This window comes from Cuculus canorus, chromosome 11 (genome assembly GCF_017976375.1).
Source record: "Cuculus canorus isolate bCucCan1 chromosome 11, bCucCan1.pri, whole genome shotgun sequence".
NCBI lineage: Eukaryota > Metazoa > Chordata > Aves > Cuculiformes > Cuculidae > Cuculus > Cuculus canorus.
The window spans coordinates 1,637,336-1,653,686 of record NC_071411.1 but is presented as its reverse complement, the minus strand read 5'-3'; the positions used below and the strand labels follow the sequence as shown (position 1 = coordinate 1,653,686).

At 46.1% G+C, this 16,351-nt stretch overlaps 1 protein-coding gene across 3 annotated transcripts in view; it reads left to right on the top strand.

Annotated features, from left to right (window-relative positions):
* Nucleotides 1–14,453, top strand: part of MAPKAPK3 (MAPK activated protein kinase 3) — an 87,071-nt gene extending 72,618 nt beyond the window's left edge. For 2 of the 3 annotated variants that reach the window (XM_054076113.1, XM_054076112.1), the window contains exons 3-11: nucleotides 1,138–1,277; nucleotides 2,108–2,172; nucleotides 4,318–4,397; nucleotides 5,952–6,078; nucleotides 7,555–7,630; nucleotides 7,810–7,934; nucleotides 9,201–9,286; nucleotides 11,465–11,545; nucleotides 13,033–14,453. In XM_054076113.1, coding sequence (XP_053932088.1) covers nucleotides 1,138–1,277; nucleotides 2,108–2,172; nucleotides 4,318–4,397; nucleotides 5,952–6,078; nucleotides 7,555–7,630; nucleotides 7,810–7,934; nucleotides 9,201–9,286; nucleotides 11,465–11,545; nucleotides 13,033–13,191 — 939 coding nt within the window. In that variant the 3' untranslated portion in view covers nucleotides 13,192–14,453. The remainder of the gene's footprint in view (nucleotides 1–1,137; nucleotides 1,278–2,107; nucleotides 2,173–4,317; nucleotides 4,398–5,951; nucleotides 6,079–7,554; nucleotides 7,631–7,809; nucleotides 7,935–9,200; nucleotides 9,287–11,464; nucleotides 11,546–13,032) is intronic. The other variant, XM_054076111.1, reaches the window with a different exon arrangement.
* The last annotated feature ends 1,898 nt before the right edge of the window (nucleotides 14,454–16,351 follow it).

The following is a 16,351-nucleotide window of genomic DNA, read 5'->3' as shown; positions in this document are numbered from 1 at the left end:
TGGCCTGATTCACAGGTGTCTAATGACAGGTTAGATGTTAATACTTGTTTTCAGCCGTTACCCTGCAGTTGTGTTTTGCCTGGGACCTGAGAGCAAACGTGAGTGAGAGGAGCTTCACTTCTTGTTCGCCTGTTTGAAAACAGTTCCTCCTCTTTGTTGTAATTGTCTTTTTCTACAGAGAATAGGTCGGAGATGATTGCTCTTTGCTTGCTTCTCATTCTGTTTCAATGCATTCAACGATGCTTTCTGTAGCATCAATTTTGTTGCTGCTCCATCATTACAATGATTATTACTATACAGTGTAAAGTATCAAACTCAGATCGCAGCCGTATTGTGTAGGAACTGTCTAAATGTGCGATAAAGAGAGCATCTCTGTCACAAGGTGTTAGTGGCATCTGGAGAGACGAGGCAGAGAGGAGAGGGGATGATTCAGCACTGTGCTCCTGTTGCAGAGTCTGACACAGAGCAGTTCTTCAAGTGGGAAGGGACGCATTTCTGGTGTGCGAGGTTGCAGGGTCAGGAAAGATGAGCTCTTGCCACCCTTCTAGAGATTAGCGCCTTTAAAATAAACTCGCCTTGCATGTGACACAGAAAGAAGTTCATCTCGATAGCCAAAAGTCCCTTTCTGGGGTCAGAAATGTGTGTAGTGTTTAAGCAGCATATTTGGAGTTGGTGAGAAAGTCTGTATTGTTTTACATCTCACTGAGCTTCAGGGGTTTGCATTGCACCTACAGGTCTGTCCTCCCAGCAGCTGAGGGGCAGGCGGGAGGGTGCTTGTCCTTAGCAGAGGGATTCTCCCCTGTTTGCAAGTACTGCAGATGAGTAGGAAAAAGAACTTGCTGTTTCCCATGCCGAGGTGGGTGCGATAGGTCCGCCTACATCTCTGATTCCAAATCTCTCCCTGCTGCCACTCGAGGTCCTTCAGTTCCAGAGGACCAGGTGTTTCTGTAGCCCTCGATCTAGGAATCTGGACAGCCCGAAGATAGGGAAAGTCTTGTGATGGACTGGGATCCTGTGGCTGGAGAAAGTGCCAAGAGCAGCCTTTGCCACCGTCTTTGGGCTCAAATGCACGGAGATGCCAGTCGAAAGCAGAATGGTGCTGCCTCAGTGATGTTGCTCTCTCCTGTTTCTTCACAGCTCCTGTATGACAACCCCAAAGCCCGTCAGGAAGTAGAATATCACTGGAGAGCATCAGGATGTCCCCACATTGTCCACGTCCTGGATGTTTATGAGAACATACATCATGGGAAGAGATGCCTCCTCATTGTCATGGAATGGTACGGATCAGTGGCAGCCCAGCCCAGCCCAGCCCAGTCTGGCTCTTTGAGGGCTTAGAGGGAGTGGGAGAAAGTCTTGGCGCTGGGAAGAAGTGGGGAAGCTTCTTCAGCAGCATGATTTTTATTTGCACAGCAAACCTTTCACAGTCTTTATGGAGCTGGCAGGAAGCGTAGAGCTGCTCCGGTATCTTATGCGATGGGAAAATGAGGAACCTTAACCAGACAATACATTTTCCTTGTACTCCATGACAATTGTCTTCATTAAAGCATTGACTAATTAATACAATCTTGAAAGATATGTCTCTACAAATATGATGTGCTGTGATCGTAATTGGCTTCCAATTTCAGATGTAAATCCTCTTATCTGACATGATTCTTTCTGCTACTGTTTTGACTAACTTCTCCTGTTTTCTTCTTGATCTGTAACGCCACAGTTATTGTCTTCTTCTCTGGGGATAAATTAATAATCCTTTTCAGTATCTTTGCTTCCTTCCTTCTTTTTCTCTTCATCTCCAGCCCTTAGATAAACCAAGATTACTGTCAGCCCCCAGTGCCAGGCTGACTTCTCAGCTGTCCCTTGTGACAGGGTATGTTAAACTGAAAGCATCGGAATTCCCTGGTCTTGTTTAGTTTTCTGTTAATTCCATATCAGAGTGGCTTTGTGCATTGATTCAAATGCGTGTGATGTTTAGAAAGCATTGGCATAGGAGACCTGTGATGTCTTCTAATCCGTTCCTGCCGTGGTTCTGTGAGATTGTGTGGATGCACAGTCAAGTGTTAAATTGATCTTTTCTGCTCACGTAATGTTTTTTTTTTCTGTGTTATTTCAGCATGGAGGGGGGAGAGCTGTTCAGCAGGATCCAGGAGAGAGGAGATCAAGCTTTCACTGAGAGAGGTGAATAAACACAAGTTGAATTTTAAAGCTTGAGAAAGATTTCTTCTTCCTTCCTCTGTCCCCTTGCTTCGTTCCCATAGAGGAAGTTTTCTTTGATTTGACTTTTGTCTGCTATTTTTTTGGTTTTGTTGGTTTTTTTTAATTTAATTTTCTGTCCAACTCTGTATTAAACAGTTATTTATAGGAGTTCCTGAAAATCAGAAATTACCAGAATTAGCCAAATTCAGGCACAGCTTGGAAGGCTTAGAGGAAAACTCTTCTTACAAGTCTGCTTGGCTGCTTCATTCCTGAACCACCTCAGCCTCTGTTGCTCCAGTCCCTGGTCTCCTGCCAGGCCGCCTCTAACCCAACCAATGCAGCTCCTGCTGTGACTTCTCTTCTGGCTGTCCCTCAAGCAGCGTCACTGTGCCCAGCGGGACTGTTAGGTGATGAATATAGCGAGCAAATCACATTTGATGGAACAGCTCTTATTCAAGAGTTTTAAAGTACTGCTTGAAGGGCAGTGTCATTGGCCACGCTGCTCACCTCTAACAGGGGCTGCGTGCGGGTTTAAAGACCCGCAATGAGTCAGTGACGGAGCTTGCGGTGGAATGGCCGTTGCGGTTTATTGTTTGCTGTGTGCTGCAGGTGGGCTTCACTCCGGTTCCCCTCACCCATTCACAGCAGACAAGAGCTTGTTTCTGCCCAGGAGCGAGAAGGCCGTTAACTGGTGTGGTGGCAAAGTGGGTAGAAGAAGGAACCCAAGATTGTAAATTATCTGACTGTTTTTATTGTAAATTAAACCTAAGACTGTAAATTATCTGTCTGTTTTGCCAGTCTGGTGTAGAGGACAGGCTTTTTCTGATCCTGTGTTTCCTCGCCTGGGGTGAATCCTTTAAGTGGTTTGAGGCTCATGTAGGGGAAAAGCCATTTCAGGGACTTCATTAGTTCCTCTCTAAAATACAAGATTCCAGGGGGAAACTGCTTCTGTGATCATTAGTGACTCCACTCTGCTGAAAACATGATTTCTCAACATTAAATGGCATTGTACCATACTCTAAATGCTTTCTGAGAATCATCTGGGAGTGTTAAACAAGAAAATCACCTTCATCCATTCCTGAGATAAATGAGCCCTGTGCCTCTGGATTCCCTGACTTCGCTGGCTGTTTATGGATCAGCCACAACTTCCCATTAGGAGCCAGGGGTTTGGCCTGGGCCGGGCGGAGGAGGTTGTGCACGGTTTCTTCAGTGTTTCTGCCTTCTGACTGTCCTTGCTTGGGGTTGTGTAACTTCAATCTCAAGCCATGTGAGAAAGGATTGCAGGTCACAGTACCGGATTTTCTACCTTCTCTCTTACGACTGTGGCTGAGGTTTCTGCCCCTGTAGGAGACAGAGGATCAGGCTGAAGGTGCCGATTCCATTTTGCTGTCGATGGGGACATAATGGATTGCTCACTCGGACCAATGGGAATGTTGCTCCTCCCTGCTCCGAAACCTTTCCCCGTGTAACTGAGCTTTTCCAGACTCTTACTGCTCTTGCAGGGCAGCTCACCTGCCGCTAGAATTTCCCACTGGGGTTACATTAAATTTCTTAAATGTATTATTTCGATTTGCAGAATAGAGCTGTTGATTTTGTTTCTTCTGAGCAAAATCTTCTACAGGCAGTGAGGAATGAAGACGTGACCTGTCCTAAAATGACTATATAGTTTTGCTCTATTTTCATAAAATCTTCCATTACGCCTGAACTGGAAGCTGAAAGTTAAGATTCTGTCTCAGACAGCCAAGGACACGTCCTGGACAATTGGAGCTCTGTCCTGGTTGGGGCCCTTTTCTTCACAGTCTTGCATATTGCTTGTGTACCTGCTCTGCTCTTGCTGCTTTTCTGGTGAGGAAATCGAAGCCCAAATTTACGAGCTCATATAAAACCACAAGTCTGAATGGTTCCGTTGCGATTCCTGCTCAGGAGAGGGCTGAGCAGCCGGGGAGTCGGGGGGTGTGGTTGCCTGCAAAGCCAAAACACAGCTGTTGGGACTAATTTTAGGTTTTCTAGTCTTGCCGCTAGCCCTGTATTCCAGCAAGCTGTTTGTAAGTCGTAAGCATTCCCAAGCATGTCCCTGAGTTACAGTGGGAATATTAATGTGACCTTTCTCTAAAATTGTATTTATAGAGGCTGCAGAGATAATGAGAGACATCGGAACAGCCATCCAGTATCTGCATTCGATGAACATTGCCCATAGAGACGTCAAGGTGAGGCCTAAAGGTGTCTGGGCAGCGAGGAAAGAACATAAGGCAGACAAATAAGTGGGCAGTGGTGGTTTAAATAGAACTGGGAGAACAATCAAGTGGTCAAAGTGTTCCTCTGCTACTATGAGAAGGAATCTGTTCACATCTAGTTTGCAACTAGTCAAAGGTCAGAATATTCATGTGTGGTGACGCCTTCCAGTTGTGCGCAGAATGCAGAAGAATCTGGTGACAGTCAGATGGTTAATTAAAGAGGTGCTGCCAAACTGCAATCCAGCTAATTAGCAAGAAAATAATGCTGCCTGAAGTGACCTTACACTCTATGCTGTACGTCTATAGACAGCCTTAGGGAGTTATTAGTTCTTTTCAGAATCATAGGTGCCTAAAAACCCCAAAACAAACCCCAAAACCTCCTTGAGAAACAGGAGAAGCTCCATATATGGGAGGAATCGCACCAGTTCCATGTAGCCAACCCACTTCAATACTACACATAAATACTTGAGAAAATAGGAAGATCTCAGTTACTACTGCACAGAACAGTATTTTATTATCTAAAGTTTGTACCCAAATCTTGCGGTAGAGGTTTGTCAGGGTTTGTAGGGTCATATTTTGAGAAGATCGCTGCAGCAAGGCATTTCTGCAGCTGCTCCTGCGTGTTTTGCTGCAGGGGGAGCTGCCATCGCTTGCTCTCAGGGAGGGCAACGTTTGAGGGTTCATGAGGGAGGACCTGAAAAATGACTTAGCAGTTCAGAAACCAAAAATCCATTCACTTTAGTGGAGCTGTGTGCCAGTGCCTATCACCAGCCCAGGAAGTGAAGCGCTTAGCCCCAAACACACTCCATGAACTAACATAGAAATGGTTCAAATTGCTTAACGGCTCCTAAATCCTGTTTTCTTTCAAGCTCTTCCTCCTTCTCTATGTCCTTAAATACTAGCATGGGAGAGGGCCCAGCTTCCTTATGACTGAGAAACTGGAAAACACATTCAGGTTGCAGATTCTGGAATGTGCTGTTGACCTTGTTCTTGTGTGCAAGAGCTTGCGCTTCCCTCTGTGCCACTTGTGGTTTTGAAGAGCTTTTATGAAGTGCGGAGCAAGAGTGAGGTTAACTCGCGTTTCAGGAGATGAGGACAGGGGAGCAAGGAGGGGTTAGTTCTGATGGAATTGTCTGTTGCTGACAGAGAGTTTGGCTGATGGCTTCTCTTGTCTTCCACCACAGCTAATTCTGTGCGGTAGAGAGTGCTCTCAGGTCAACTGGTGTTGATCTGACTGAACAATCCTTGTAAGTGCAGGGAGAGGTTCCAGGCTTGACGCCCGCGGGACCTGAGGAGAATTGTGTGATTTGGTCTCCTCAATACCATACTGAGAAGGGTGGTGATCCTTGGTCTGAGCAAAAACGCTGCGTGTTGGGAGGGAGCTTTCTGCCTGGTGTGGCGTTGCTGTGAGAGAAGTAAGACCTAGATGCTGGTGGGGATCCAGACAAGTGGGAAGGATCTGGCCTTTTAGCTCCTTAGAGGATTTCTTCATTGCTCAGCTTATCCTTTCTCCTGGTGGTCTTACAGCCTGAAAACTTGCTCTACACATCTAAAGAGAAGGACACGGTACTCAAACTCACAGACTTCGGCTTTGCCAAAGAAACCACTGTACAAAATGCACTGCAGACCCCCTGTTACACTCCTTATTATGTGGGTAAGTAATTCAAGATGCTTTTCTTTGGTGTTTCAGTCTGTCATCCCTCCCCTTATAGCGGGCCTGTGGACTGTAGAAATGGATGGGAATTCTGTTGTGGATGTAATGCAAAGAGGCATTCTCTGCAGATTTAACCTGGCATCCAACCCAAACCTCGCCTGGTTCCAGCATAGCTCAGTGCTCTCATTTCTTCCTTGGTTGCAGAGGAAAGAGCCTTAGCAGGGGATGCAAATGAGGATCAAGGAGAGAGAACATGTTGCTTCTGATTACACTTGAATTAATCCTGATATTTTCTCTGAATGATGCAATAACAGCCATCATTTGAACTCAGTTTCATGATAATTTGAATGTTTCCTTACAAAACTTCCTTTAGCTTAACCAGTGCAATAAAACACCCGTGGAGAGTATTGCCTCGGTTCTAAAGCTTCTTAGGGCCGGCAAGGGAAGGAATGAGTAATAAAACACCGATGTGATCAAATCACAGCTGAATTTTGGCCTGCGTTTTGTCCAAAGACAGAGCCCTGCATAGTGACTGCCCCAGCAGACTGTCCTTTCTGCACTGGATTTAGAGTTGGTCCCCTTTGGTCTTTGGGTTCATAGCCTTTCGCCATATGGTGTGGCTGGAATTCCTTTGGAGGAAAAAGGCCTTAATTTATTTGAAGAATTACTTCTTTTCTGCGATGTAAGGTTTTATAGTTTTTTTGTGTTGGAAGATACTGTTATTAATCGCTAGCAGAGAATTACAATAGCGATCTTTATTTGGATGCTTTTTTCTGTATTTTTGTCGGCTGGGATTAGGGATAAAATGTTAAGGAATTTACGCTTCTATGTTTTTATGCCTTTATACTTGTATATAAACAGGCTGACATTCCCCTTCTCAACACCCTCTTACAAACCAGCACGATTGCTCATATGTTTAGAGAATAATTTTCCCTACCAAATCAAGCTCCCTGCCAGTTCACTTGCCCCAGGGGAAAACAATCCCCTCTAAATGGATCTCTCCATAATTTTATTGCTTAGTGAAAAAATTTAATGCTCTGGAGGCCAAAGAAAAATGCATTGCTCTGTAGCTCCTGGAGCTAAACACATCCTGCCCAGGTACCGATCAAATTTTATCACAGCTCAAGTAGGTCCTTTCTGTTCTGATTTCAGAACATATGCTTCTGCCTCGCTCAGCACAGTGTCTCCCTGCACGCATTTAGCTACAGCTCCTTCTGCTCCTCTGTAATCTTAGCACTCTCTTGAGCAGACACTAAGGTGAAGAGTAGGGCACTTTGCCAGCTCCATTCCTCCTTTTTAAAGCTACATTAGATGTATTTAGAAGCTTGTCAATAGAAAACACTACCCAGTTCTTCCAATGAGTTGCATTTTTTCCGTTCCTCTGATATTTGTTCAAGTGTGCTGCTACTTCTAAGGTGATGGAGATCAAAGGATGTGTCTGATGCTCTGTTAATTTCTGGTTTTCATCTTCTTTAGCCCCAGAAGTCCTTGGTCCGGAGAAGTATGACAAATCGTGTGACATGTGGTCATTGGGTGTCATCACATACATTCTGTAAGTGTTTGGGAAGAGGCTCGATGAACAGAAAAAGGACACAGGTTATTAAATCTGCACTTAAAAGTAATTAGTCACTGGGATTATGTAGCCTGCAGGAGAACAGAAGCTTGTAGGGGACTTTTTAAGAGGTGAGCGGACTTTCCTAGTTATAAGAGTTCTTTTGTCTGCTCTTTCAGCCTGTGTGGGTTCCCCCCATTCTACTCAAACACTGGTCAAGCCATTTCTCCAGGGATGAAGAGGAGAATTCGGATGGGACAATATGGGTTTCCCAATCCAGAGTGGGCAGAAGTATCAGAGGAAGGTAACAGTGCTCAGTGCTGCTGCTGAGTGTGTGCGTGGTGTGCAGCGGTAGTGTGCTGACAAGAGACTGTTTCTAAAACTCGTCTTAGTTTTTGTTTCCTTTTTTTTTTGTATAATTTAAATTAATTCTTTATAAAGTGATATAGAGAATGATTGGCAACTCCAACACCAGCCAGCAACCTAAGTACTACCAAAAGCAAATGACTACTGAAAACTTTCTTTCAAATTCCAGCTAGTGCTTGTGAATGCTGAGATTAAGGAAACAAAAGTCTTTAATCCTGAGAAAGGAGACTGCCAGGACAGCGGCAATGCAAGCTGAGTTGGAAGAAAGGCAAACTGTCTTAAGTACTCATTCAGTCCTTGCCCTCCTTGGTGAGCCAGCGAGGATGGGAAGTTTTCATGCTGGCTTCTTTGACGTGGGAACTTGCCAGCCACCACTTAAATCAAGGTCAACAATCTATTTTGTATTGGCCATTGACTAGAAGCTGCTGCTGTTCAGCTGTGACCTGGATGGGCTCAAACCAGTCTGGAAGGTGGATGGGTTTGATTCCCCCTTATTCTGACAGTCTCATAACCTGGAAGCCTCACCTGGCTATCGTATTGGACAGGAAAGTCAGCAGCTTGTGGGCACATCTTTTTCTAATAAGCCCTTTATATTGCATTGTTAGCATCCTGTTATTGTCTGCTCGTTAGCAGCATCAAATTATCATGGGATAATGCTGTGATCTTGGGACACATTAATCCCCCCTTGGATCTCGCGGTTGCGTGTGCAGCGTGGGCTAACGAACATGAGCATGGAACATGTTTTACCTGTGGGTTGCTGGTGCGATCCATTTCTTTGACTGTGTTGTCCTTTTAGCAGCCTCTCACTTGTCAAAGAGAAGTTTATTGTCTTTTGTTACCCCACAGCCTGTGCCCATTTTTCTCTTTTATCATTTCTCAAAACTTAGGCGTTCATGCAGCCCATAATACCAAGCTTCTTGCCTTCTGTCAGCAGGCAGCTTTCTGTTCCTATGTTTCTCTTTGTCTCAAGTTCTTGCTCTCAGAACAGTTGGTTTGGTGATGTAGACAGGTTAGATGTCCTTTGTCTTTCCTTCCTGCCTCTTGTTTTGAATGTTTTCTGCCTCTCTAAATAACCCACCACACCGGGCCTAGCATGGTAACAGCAAAAGGTGCGTGTTTGGAGTTGCCTTCCTTCATTCTGCGTGTTTTGTGTTCTTGAGGTTGTTTGGGAACACAGTCATGCCATGTTGGTCCTGTTTTTCAGCCAAACAGTTGATTCGACAGTTACTCAAGACTGACCCAACAGAGAGGATGACAATTTCTCAGTTCATGAATCACCCTTGGATTAACGTGAGTTCCACATCTCTTCTACAAGGGAGCAGGATGAATTCTTACATGCAATACTTACATGTAGGTCTGCACAGCACAGCAGGAGTAGAATGATGATTACTGTTAATAACTTAATTAACTTAAGTGCCCTCTACAGAGGGTCATCTGCCTATAGAACCACTGTCCTTGGTGTTACCAGAGGACACAAATGCCCATGGTAGAGTCCTTGGAAGCAAAATCTGAGTATATCTATATCCTCTTGCGAGCAGGCAGCTGCTGTTGTGCTGCGGCAGATGCACGTGTTACTCCTTTTAAAAGTAGAAATATAAACTCTATATACTTAATTAATTGGTGCAGGATTTAGAGAGCTGTTATAAGTGATCTCGGACACCATCGTGCAGAGCTGGGTTAGTGTGAACACGGTCCTGTGCTTAGAGGGAATTCTCACCCCTGGCAGAGTTTGGAAACGCGTGGAGGAGGAGCAAGGGTCTTGGCTTCATGCCCTGTAAGAGATTGTCAGATGCGGTGGTACTCAGAGCTATTAATGATTCAGGTTTTGTTCTAGGACTTGCTTGAATTCACTTTTCCTTAAAAAATACTTTTTGGGGAAAAAGGCAAAAAAGAGACATAATACAGTGCTGATTATTTCAAAGGAGAGACAAGAATCCCAGGAGTTATCAGGCTGAGTTTCAGAATATCATCTCTGCTCTGCAGGTGTCACTTAAAATAATGGATTATTCTTCTCACATTTGTGCCTAAGAGGACGCACTGGTCTTGTTCTTGCTGCCTAAAAAATCTCAGCTGGGAACAGAATCACTTGTAGAAGGCCGTGTTCAGTCTTGGTGCTTTCTCCATCTATGCTGATCCTCAGAAGAAGGGGCAGAACCTAATAGTCAGTATTTCTGTAGTGCCTGTTTGAGGATCTGAAATTAGAGTCACATCGAATTGATGAAGCGGATAGATGTCTTCATTTAGAGTTGTGAAAGCTGAGAGATTAGGGTTACGAAGGCTCTGCAGAACTGGAACAGAACCTAGACAATGTTTCCAAGTCTTTTTTAACCAACTAAAAATGTAGCTGCTGTTCAGAATAAACACCTGCAGATTTTAATGTGTGAAGGCCCAAGGAGGTGTTCCAGAAGTCAGCAGGCGATGCGTTTCATGGAACAAGTGCCTAATAGCTAAGGAAGCTTCCACCTTCAGCGATACATGCTGCTTGAAATATGCATATAAGCAATTAATAAGGAGGAGATTAGAGACAAGGTCTATAGCCGCTGCTGCGCCAGAGAGCTCTGCTGGGATCCCACTCCTGGAAGAACGCTCTAGGACCAGCAGGTCAGCATTTTATCTGCTGAACCTGTTGTTCTCTTGAGGTGGAAGGAGAGAGAGGGAAAGACCCTTGTGGTGAATGTTTGTGTTCTTCCTTTTCTTCTCCTAAATCCCAAAGTGGGAATATGCACGGGGAGGTGCCTCACACAAACAGTGGAGGAGGGCCTTTCTCTCTCCTCTTGTCTTCCTTGTTATGTTTTCTCTTTTTTGTTTTCAGTTAGATGGATGGCAGAAGTTTTTCAGTTAGATGGATGGGGACTGTGGAAACTGGCAGTTTATGTGGAGCATGGAATCCTCTAGTTAGCGTGTAGATAAGGCTTATTCAACAAGGAGCAGCTGACAGCACGTAGCACCTTCAACACCTGCTGAGGGACACCACTAAAGCCAGTCTGCTGGATTGCCATTTCCCACCTCCCACCTGTGCTTGATAAAGCTATAGCCTGGCCAGCTGGGGTCACCTTAGTTAATGTATCTGTACAAGAAAACTTCTCTTACAACAAGTCCTAGATGATAGAGGTCAAATTAACCACTTTAAAGCGCTGGCTAATGAACAGTGAAATGGTAGTTAAAATCTAAAATGTACATAAAAAAGTATCCAACACAGTGTTACTGGTTGGACTGGAATGAGCAGAGGGAAAGAAACTCAACACAGATTTCTCTCTCCTTTTGTTCTTCAAAGACATTTATGTGGGGACTGTAGTCCTTTCTTACCACACACGTGGATTAGATTCTGGAGTGATTGGAAGCACGAATAATAAGGGCCACAAAGGATGTTGCATAATGTTTTATGCCCCCCATACAGATAGGAGAGCAAGCAGTCTCTTCCATAATGTGGTGTTGCACAACACTTCTGGTATTTTTTCCTTTTCTCAGAGATCAATGGCAGTGCCACCGACTCCTCTTCATACCGCACGGGTCCTGCAAGAGGATAAAGACCACTGGGATGAAGTCAAAGTGAGTCAATCATAGTTCAGATTTCTTGTAGTCAAGTCTGCTAAGAGATTTACTGGGCTGTGTTCTCTGCATGTGCTTATTTCCTTGGAGATTGGGGCTATTTTGAATACAGCCACATTAAACAAAGGAGGCACAAACAGTCCTGGTTTGAACAGCAGGGTGTATGATAACTCTTTAAAAAAGAATGCTATCTGAGCTTCATGCGACAGCCTTACGGCTCTGCCAGGTATCAACAGAGATGATGTTTGTGATCAAAGTTATTGTTGATGCTGCCTGCTGAGCCCCTGTGCGTAACCGCAGAGGAGAAGGGACGAGGTTCAGGGAGCTTAACCTGGATTGTAGTGAGGTGAAGAATATGATGAAAATGGAGGGGGACAGGGTGGGAGGATTGAGCTGCATATTCTGGCTTTCTACTCCATTCTTCTGCTGTGAAACAACATTAAATAACCTTAACCTTGTCTTGTTGTGACATTTGATGGGTGGAGATAAAAACATTTCTATGTCTTCCTTAAGCTAACCTGGTGCCTCACTTACTGTTTGTGCTGATGACAGTTGAATGCTTCCTGCAAAGAGAGGCTCTAGGGCAGACTGAAAGTTGTTTGCCAGCTTTCACTCTTTCCTGCTGGCCTTTATCAGCTTGGCACGCTTTTACACTTAATTCTGAAGGGTCTGCGTTTACAGTGTTTGGCATATTGGTAACTGCAATGTGCTTGTGGTGTATGTTGCTGATTTCTGATTTTATTTCAACCACTGATGCACAGTCTCAGCTGTTGAACTGTGTTACAGTGAAATTTCGTAGGACCGAGGCAACATTGGCCTCTTGAGTCAGAGAGCTCAGATATTTTCACTTAGCATTCTTCATTTCCACCTTCCTGAGAACTACTTATGCTGTGCTTTGTGTTGGTCCCAGAGGTTTTCCCTTGGGCCACCAGCATTCCTGTAATATTGAGTCAGTTTTCCTTCCCTGAACTGTGCGCGCAGACACTCATTTGCTTAAGCAGATTTTTGCTCACGGCCTTATTAAAAAGTTTAAAATTTACCTGCTCTTAAATATTAATTTGAACTAAGAAGACGTGTGAATTTGAAGCACAAACAACTCGGTGTGGGCTTTTCTGGTTGCTTGCCGCCTGGGTTTGGTAACGGAGCGAGGAAAGCGGTGCTCGGACTGGGGTAGGAGAAGCCAGGGCTCAGTAGCTGGTGAAGGCCAGTGAGAAATGCTGGGCCGGGAGACATGATGGGATTCAGGGCAGCGGAGTGTGGTCCCGTGTGCTCACATGTGAAACGCTGTGTGAATAGTTCCTCCCGAACGAGTCCATGAGCAGAACGAAGCCTTTAGTCATAGTCCAGTGCATCAGAAAGAGCTCAGTGGCTGCTGGCCGCAGTGTGACAGAGGGTTCCTTTTCGTCTGTTTGTTGGCTGGCGGGAGCGTGGGGGGGCTGAGAGCTCCCTGCCTCTGCGCTTTCCATAAATTGATTCCTTGGTTTCAGGAGGAGATGACCAGCGCTTTGGCTACCATGAGGGTGGACTATGATCAGGTGAAAATCAAAGACTTGAAAACATCCAACAACCGCCTCCTGAACAAACGCCGTAAGAAGCAGAAGCAGGCAGGCACCTCTTCTGCAGCCCCGGGGTGCAATAACCAGTGAGAAGAGAAGCCGAGGACCTGTGGGTGGAGGGTAAAACTGAAAAGGAACAATTATAAATGGGTATGATCGACATAAACTGTACCACAAAGGCGATGAGACCATGGAGAAGCAACCCTGCAAGGAGGGGGCAATGTCACTGCTCTCTGTACAAGTAGCGTGGGTGCAGTTCTATTATGGACACATCTGGGCCGCATTTTGTGCTAGAATTGGTAATAATATTTCCAAGCTTACTCTCTATAATTACAGGATATCACCCAAACTGTAAACAGTTATTCCTCTTACAGAAAAAAGCATCCAGACATTTCTGTTTTCCTAAAATCTTCATGTAATCTCATGAAGAGTCGAGTTTGTCACGGGTTTTCATTTGATAACGATGTACCCATTGTGTCGTGTCGGTGCCACTGTTGGATCCCTCTCTTGCAATGTTTTTAATTTAAATGGTACCTTATGTGAAAAGTTATAATAAGGATTTAATTAGTTGAAAGTATCCTGCAGAGAATGTTGCTGTTCCTCTTGGATCCACAGTCTCTAGGGCGTGCGGCTGGACGTGCAGTCGTGTACAAGAAACTGCTCTGGAAGAGAGACTCCTGAAATCTGGGAAGGAGCAGCGAATGCACATTCTCTGACTGGACCCTGGTGCCTGCCGGCATCCCTCTGGTAACCAGATCCTGATCCTAAGGTGTGCTGATCAGATTTTGGGCTGCTGGGGTTGGTTTGTTTTGTGTGGTCAGGCAGGAGGAGGGTGCTCCTTTATTTGCAGTGTTTTGCCAGTGTTTCTGGATCCAAAGATTTTCGCCACCTCACAGAGATTTACCTCTAAGTACATCCACGCATTGTTTTTTTCCTGTTCCAATTCTTGCTTCATGGGATCCTGGCCTTGGTTTGCTGATTTGTTTTACTTTGTGATCAACATTTTTTCTCTCACTGTATTTTGGGATTTTTTTTAGTTGAGGTGAAGCAAATATTTGTGAAAGTATTATCAGGGTCTGGGATGAAAATGATGTGCTTCTAGTGGTGCAGGCAGAAGCTGCTTTGTGGTAGGCCCACAGACTGGTGTGTTGATAGGTTTGGAAGAAGCCAAAAAGGAAAACAAGGCTCCAGAGAAGATCTGAATTGCCAAATCTGACTGCCATGTAGGTCTTGTTCCCACCAACAAAGGGCACCTCAAGGCTTTGGACTTTGCCTGGGGATCCCTGTGCCCATCTTCAAAGGGTTGGGTGACACCTCCGTTCTTCTTTGTGAACAGGTCCTAGGGTTTTATAAACTGATTTTAATAAATTGTGTGACAACATTCCTTCCTCCTGTCATCCCTGCTTACGTGGAGATGTTGCAGAGTTTGCATTGCTTTGCAAGGTCCATCTGTGCTGACGGTGATGGGAAAAGGGAGAAGGAAAGTGTTTGATGATGCCTGTATTCAAAGACTGCCCAACTTCGAGCATTTTTTAAGGTTACAAGGGTTTGTTTTTAAATATCAGTCTCTGCAAATATGTATTTTAAAATTGTTTTGTGTACGTCTGGGTATCTCTACGATTATAGTATGTCTTGTTTTTCATCCCATTACTCCTATGAATTATGCAGGTATTATTTCCTACCTGTAAATCCCTGGAGGGGTTCCAGGCCAGGTTGGATGGGGCTTTGAACAACCGGATCCAGTGGGAGGTGTCCCTGCCTGTGGCAGGGGGTGGATCTGGATGGGCTTTGAGGTCCCTTCCAACCCAAACCCTTCTGTGATTCTATGATACAACAAATGAAGAGTTGTGATGTGTTCGAGGTCCAGTGGTTGGGATTAGAGCCAAATCCAAGTTTCTGTCCCTTTATCCAAATTTTTGAGGGTGCTATGTACATCGCTCCTACCTTCCCATCGGTGTGCCCCATCGGGGTGACCCACGCTCGCTGCCCCGGTTAATGCAGTGACCCGTGGGTGGCACGGTGGTGTCCTGGCTGCCTTGGGGAGAGCAGTGGTGGGGCTGTTGCTTCCCACGTCTGTGCTTCTGTCTTGCCCAGCGTTTGCGCAGGAGCCCTCAGTTTCCAGCTGGTGCCGTCTTGCTTGTCATTTCCGTCTGGAGCCTGAGGACACCTCTCTGTTCCCAAGCAGTTTTCCATGAGGAGCTGTCAGGCACAGCTGGACCCGATTCCTTCCGGTGGTATCCCGGGCTTTGCCATACTGCAGTTTGGAAGCTGGAGGGATGGAGCTGATGCACATGGGCACAGCACCGTCAGCTCTGGATCTACGTAATAGGAGGAAGCCATGTCATTACATTTGGACTAACGCTTCTTGCCTTCTGCCCTGCAGTGACAACATCCAGCAATACTGTAAAGCCCGGTGGGATCCTGAGGAAGGCAGGCATGGAAGTGCGTGCCAGTGTTGTACGGAGGGGTTGTGCTTGTTTTATGCAGGAAATGGGAGCTGCGGAGCTGCTGGCATACGGCATACGGACCCCCAGACTGCTTGTGTGATGGCACAGCGTCCTGCTGGGGTGTGCTGGGACTGCCGGTCTGGTTTTCCAGGACTGAGTCCAACGGAGCTGTGGGATTCTGCTAGGGCTGAGGCCACGCTGGCTGTCCCCACCCAGCAGTGTCTGTGTGTCCATCCAGCCCGAGCTCCACCGGGCCGGGGGAATGCTTGGGCAGTGTCTGCGTGTCTGTCCAGCCCCAACTGCGTGGGGCAAGGGATGCCCAGGCAGGGTCTATGTGTTTGCACGGGACAGGGGAAGCCTAGGCAGTGTCTGTGTGTCCAAATTGGGATGCCCAGGCAGTGTCCGTGTGTCCATCTGTCTGTCCGGCTCCGCAGCGCCACCCAACGCTGCATCCCTAGCCGCATCCCCGTGCTCCTACATCAGAGATGCTGGGATCCAGCATCCCCTGAACCCCTATCGGCCGGCATCCCAGGCTCCGTGTTCCTGGCACTGCTGTTGCCACAGACTGTGGGTACCACGTGCAGTGCCCCGACAGGAGCCTGGGATGAGGTTCCCGGTGTGGTTTGCAGGAGAGCCTGCTTTCCTGGCTGCTGGCTCGGGATGCGTTCACAGCGCAATAAAGACCTCTGGTGTGGCAGTGGCGGGGTCTTGCCTCTCCCTCCAGCCATACAGTACAATAGTCTCTTTAGAAGCTGCTGCTTCGGATCCAGATTTATAGCCTGGTTTTAGAAAGGACGGGCTAT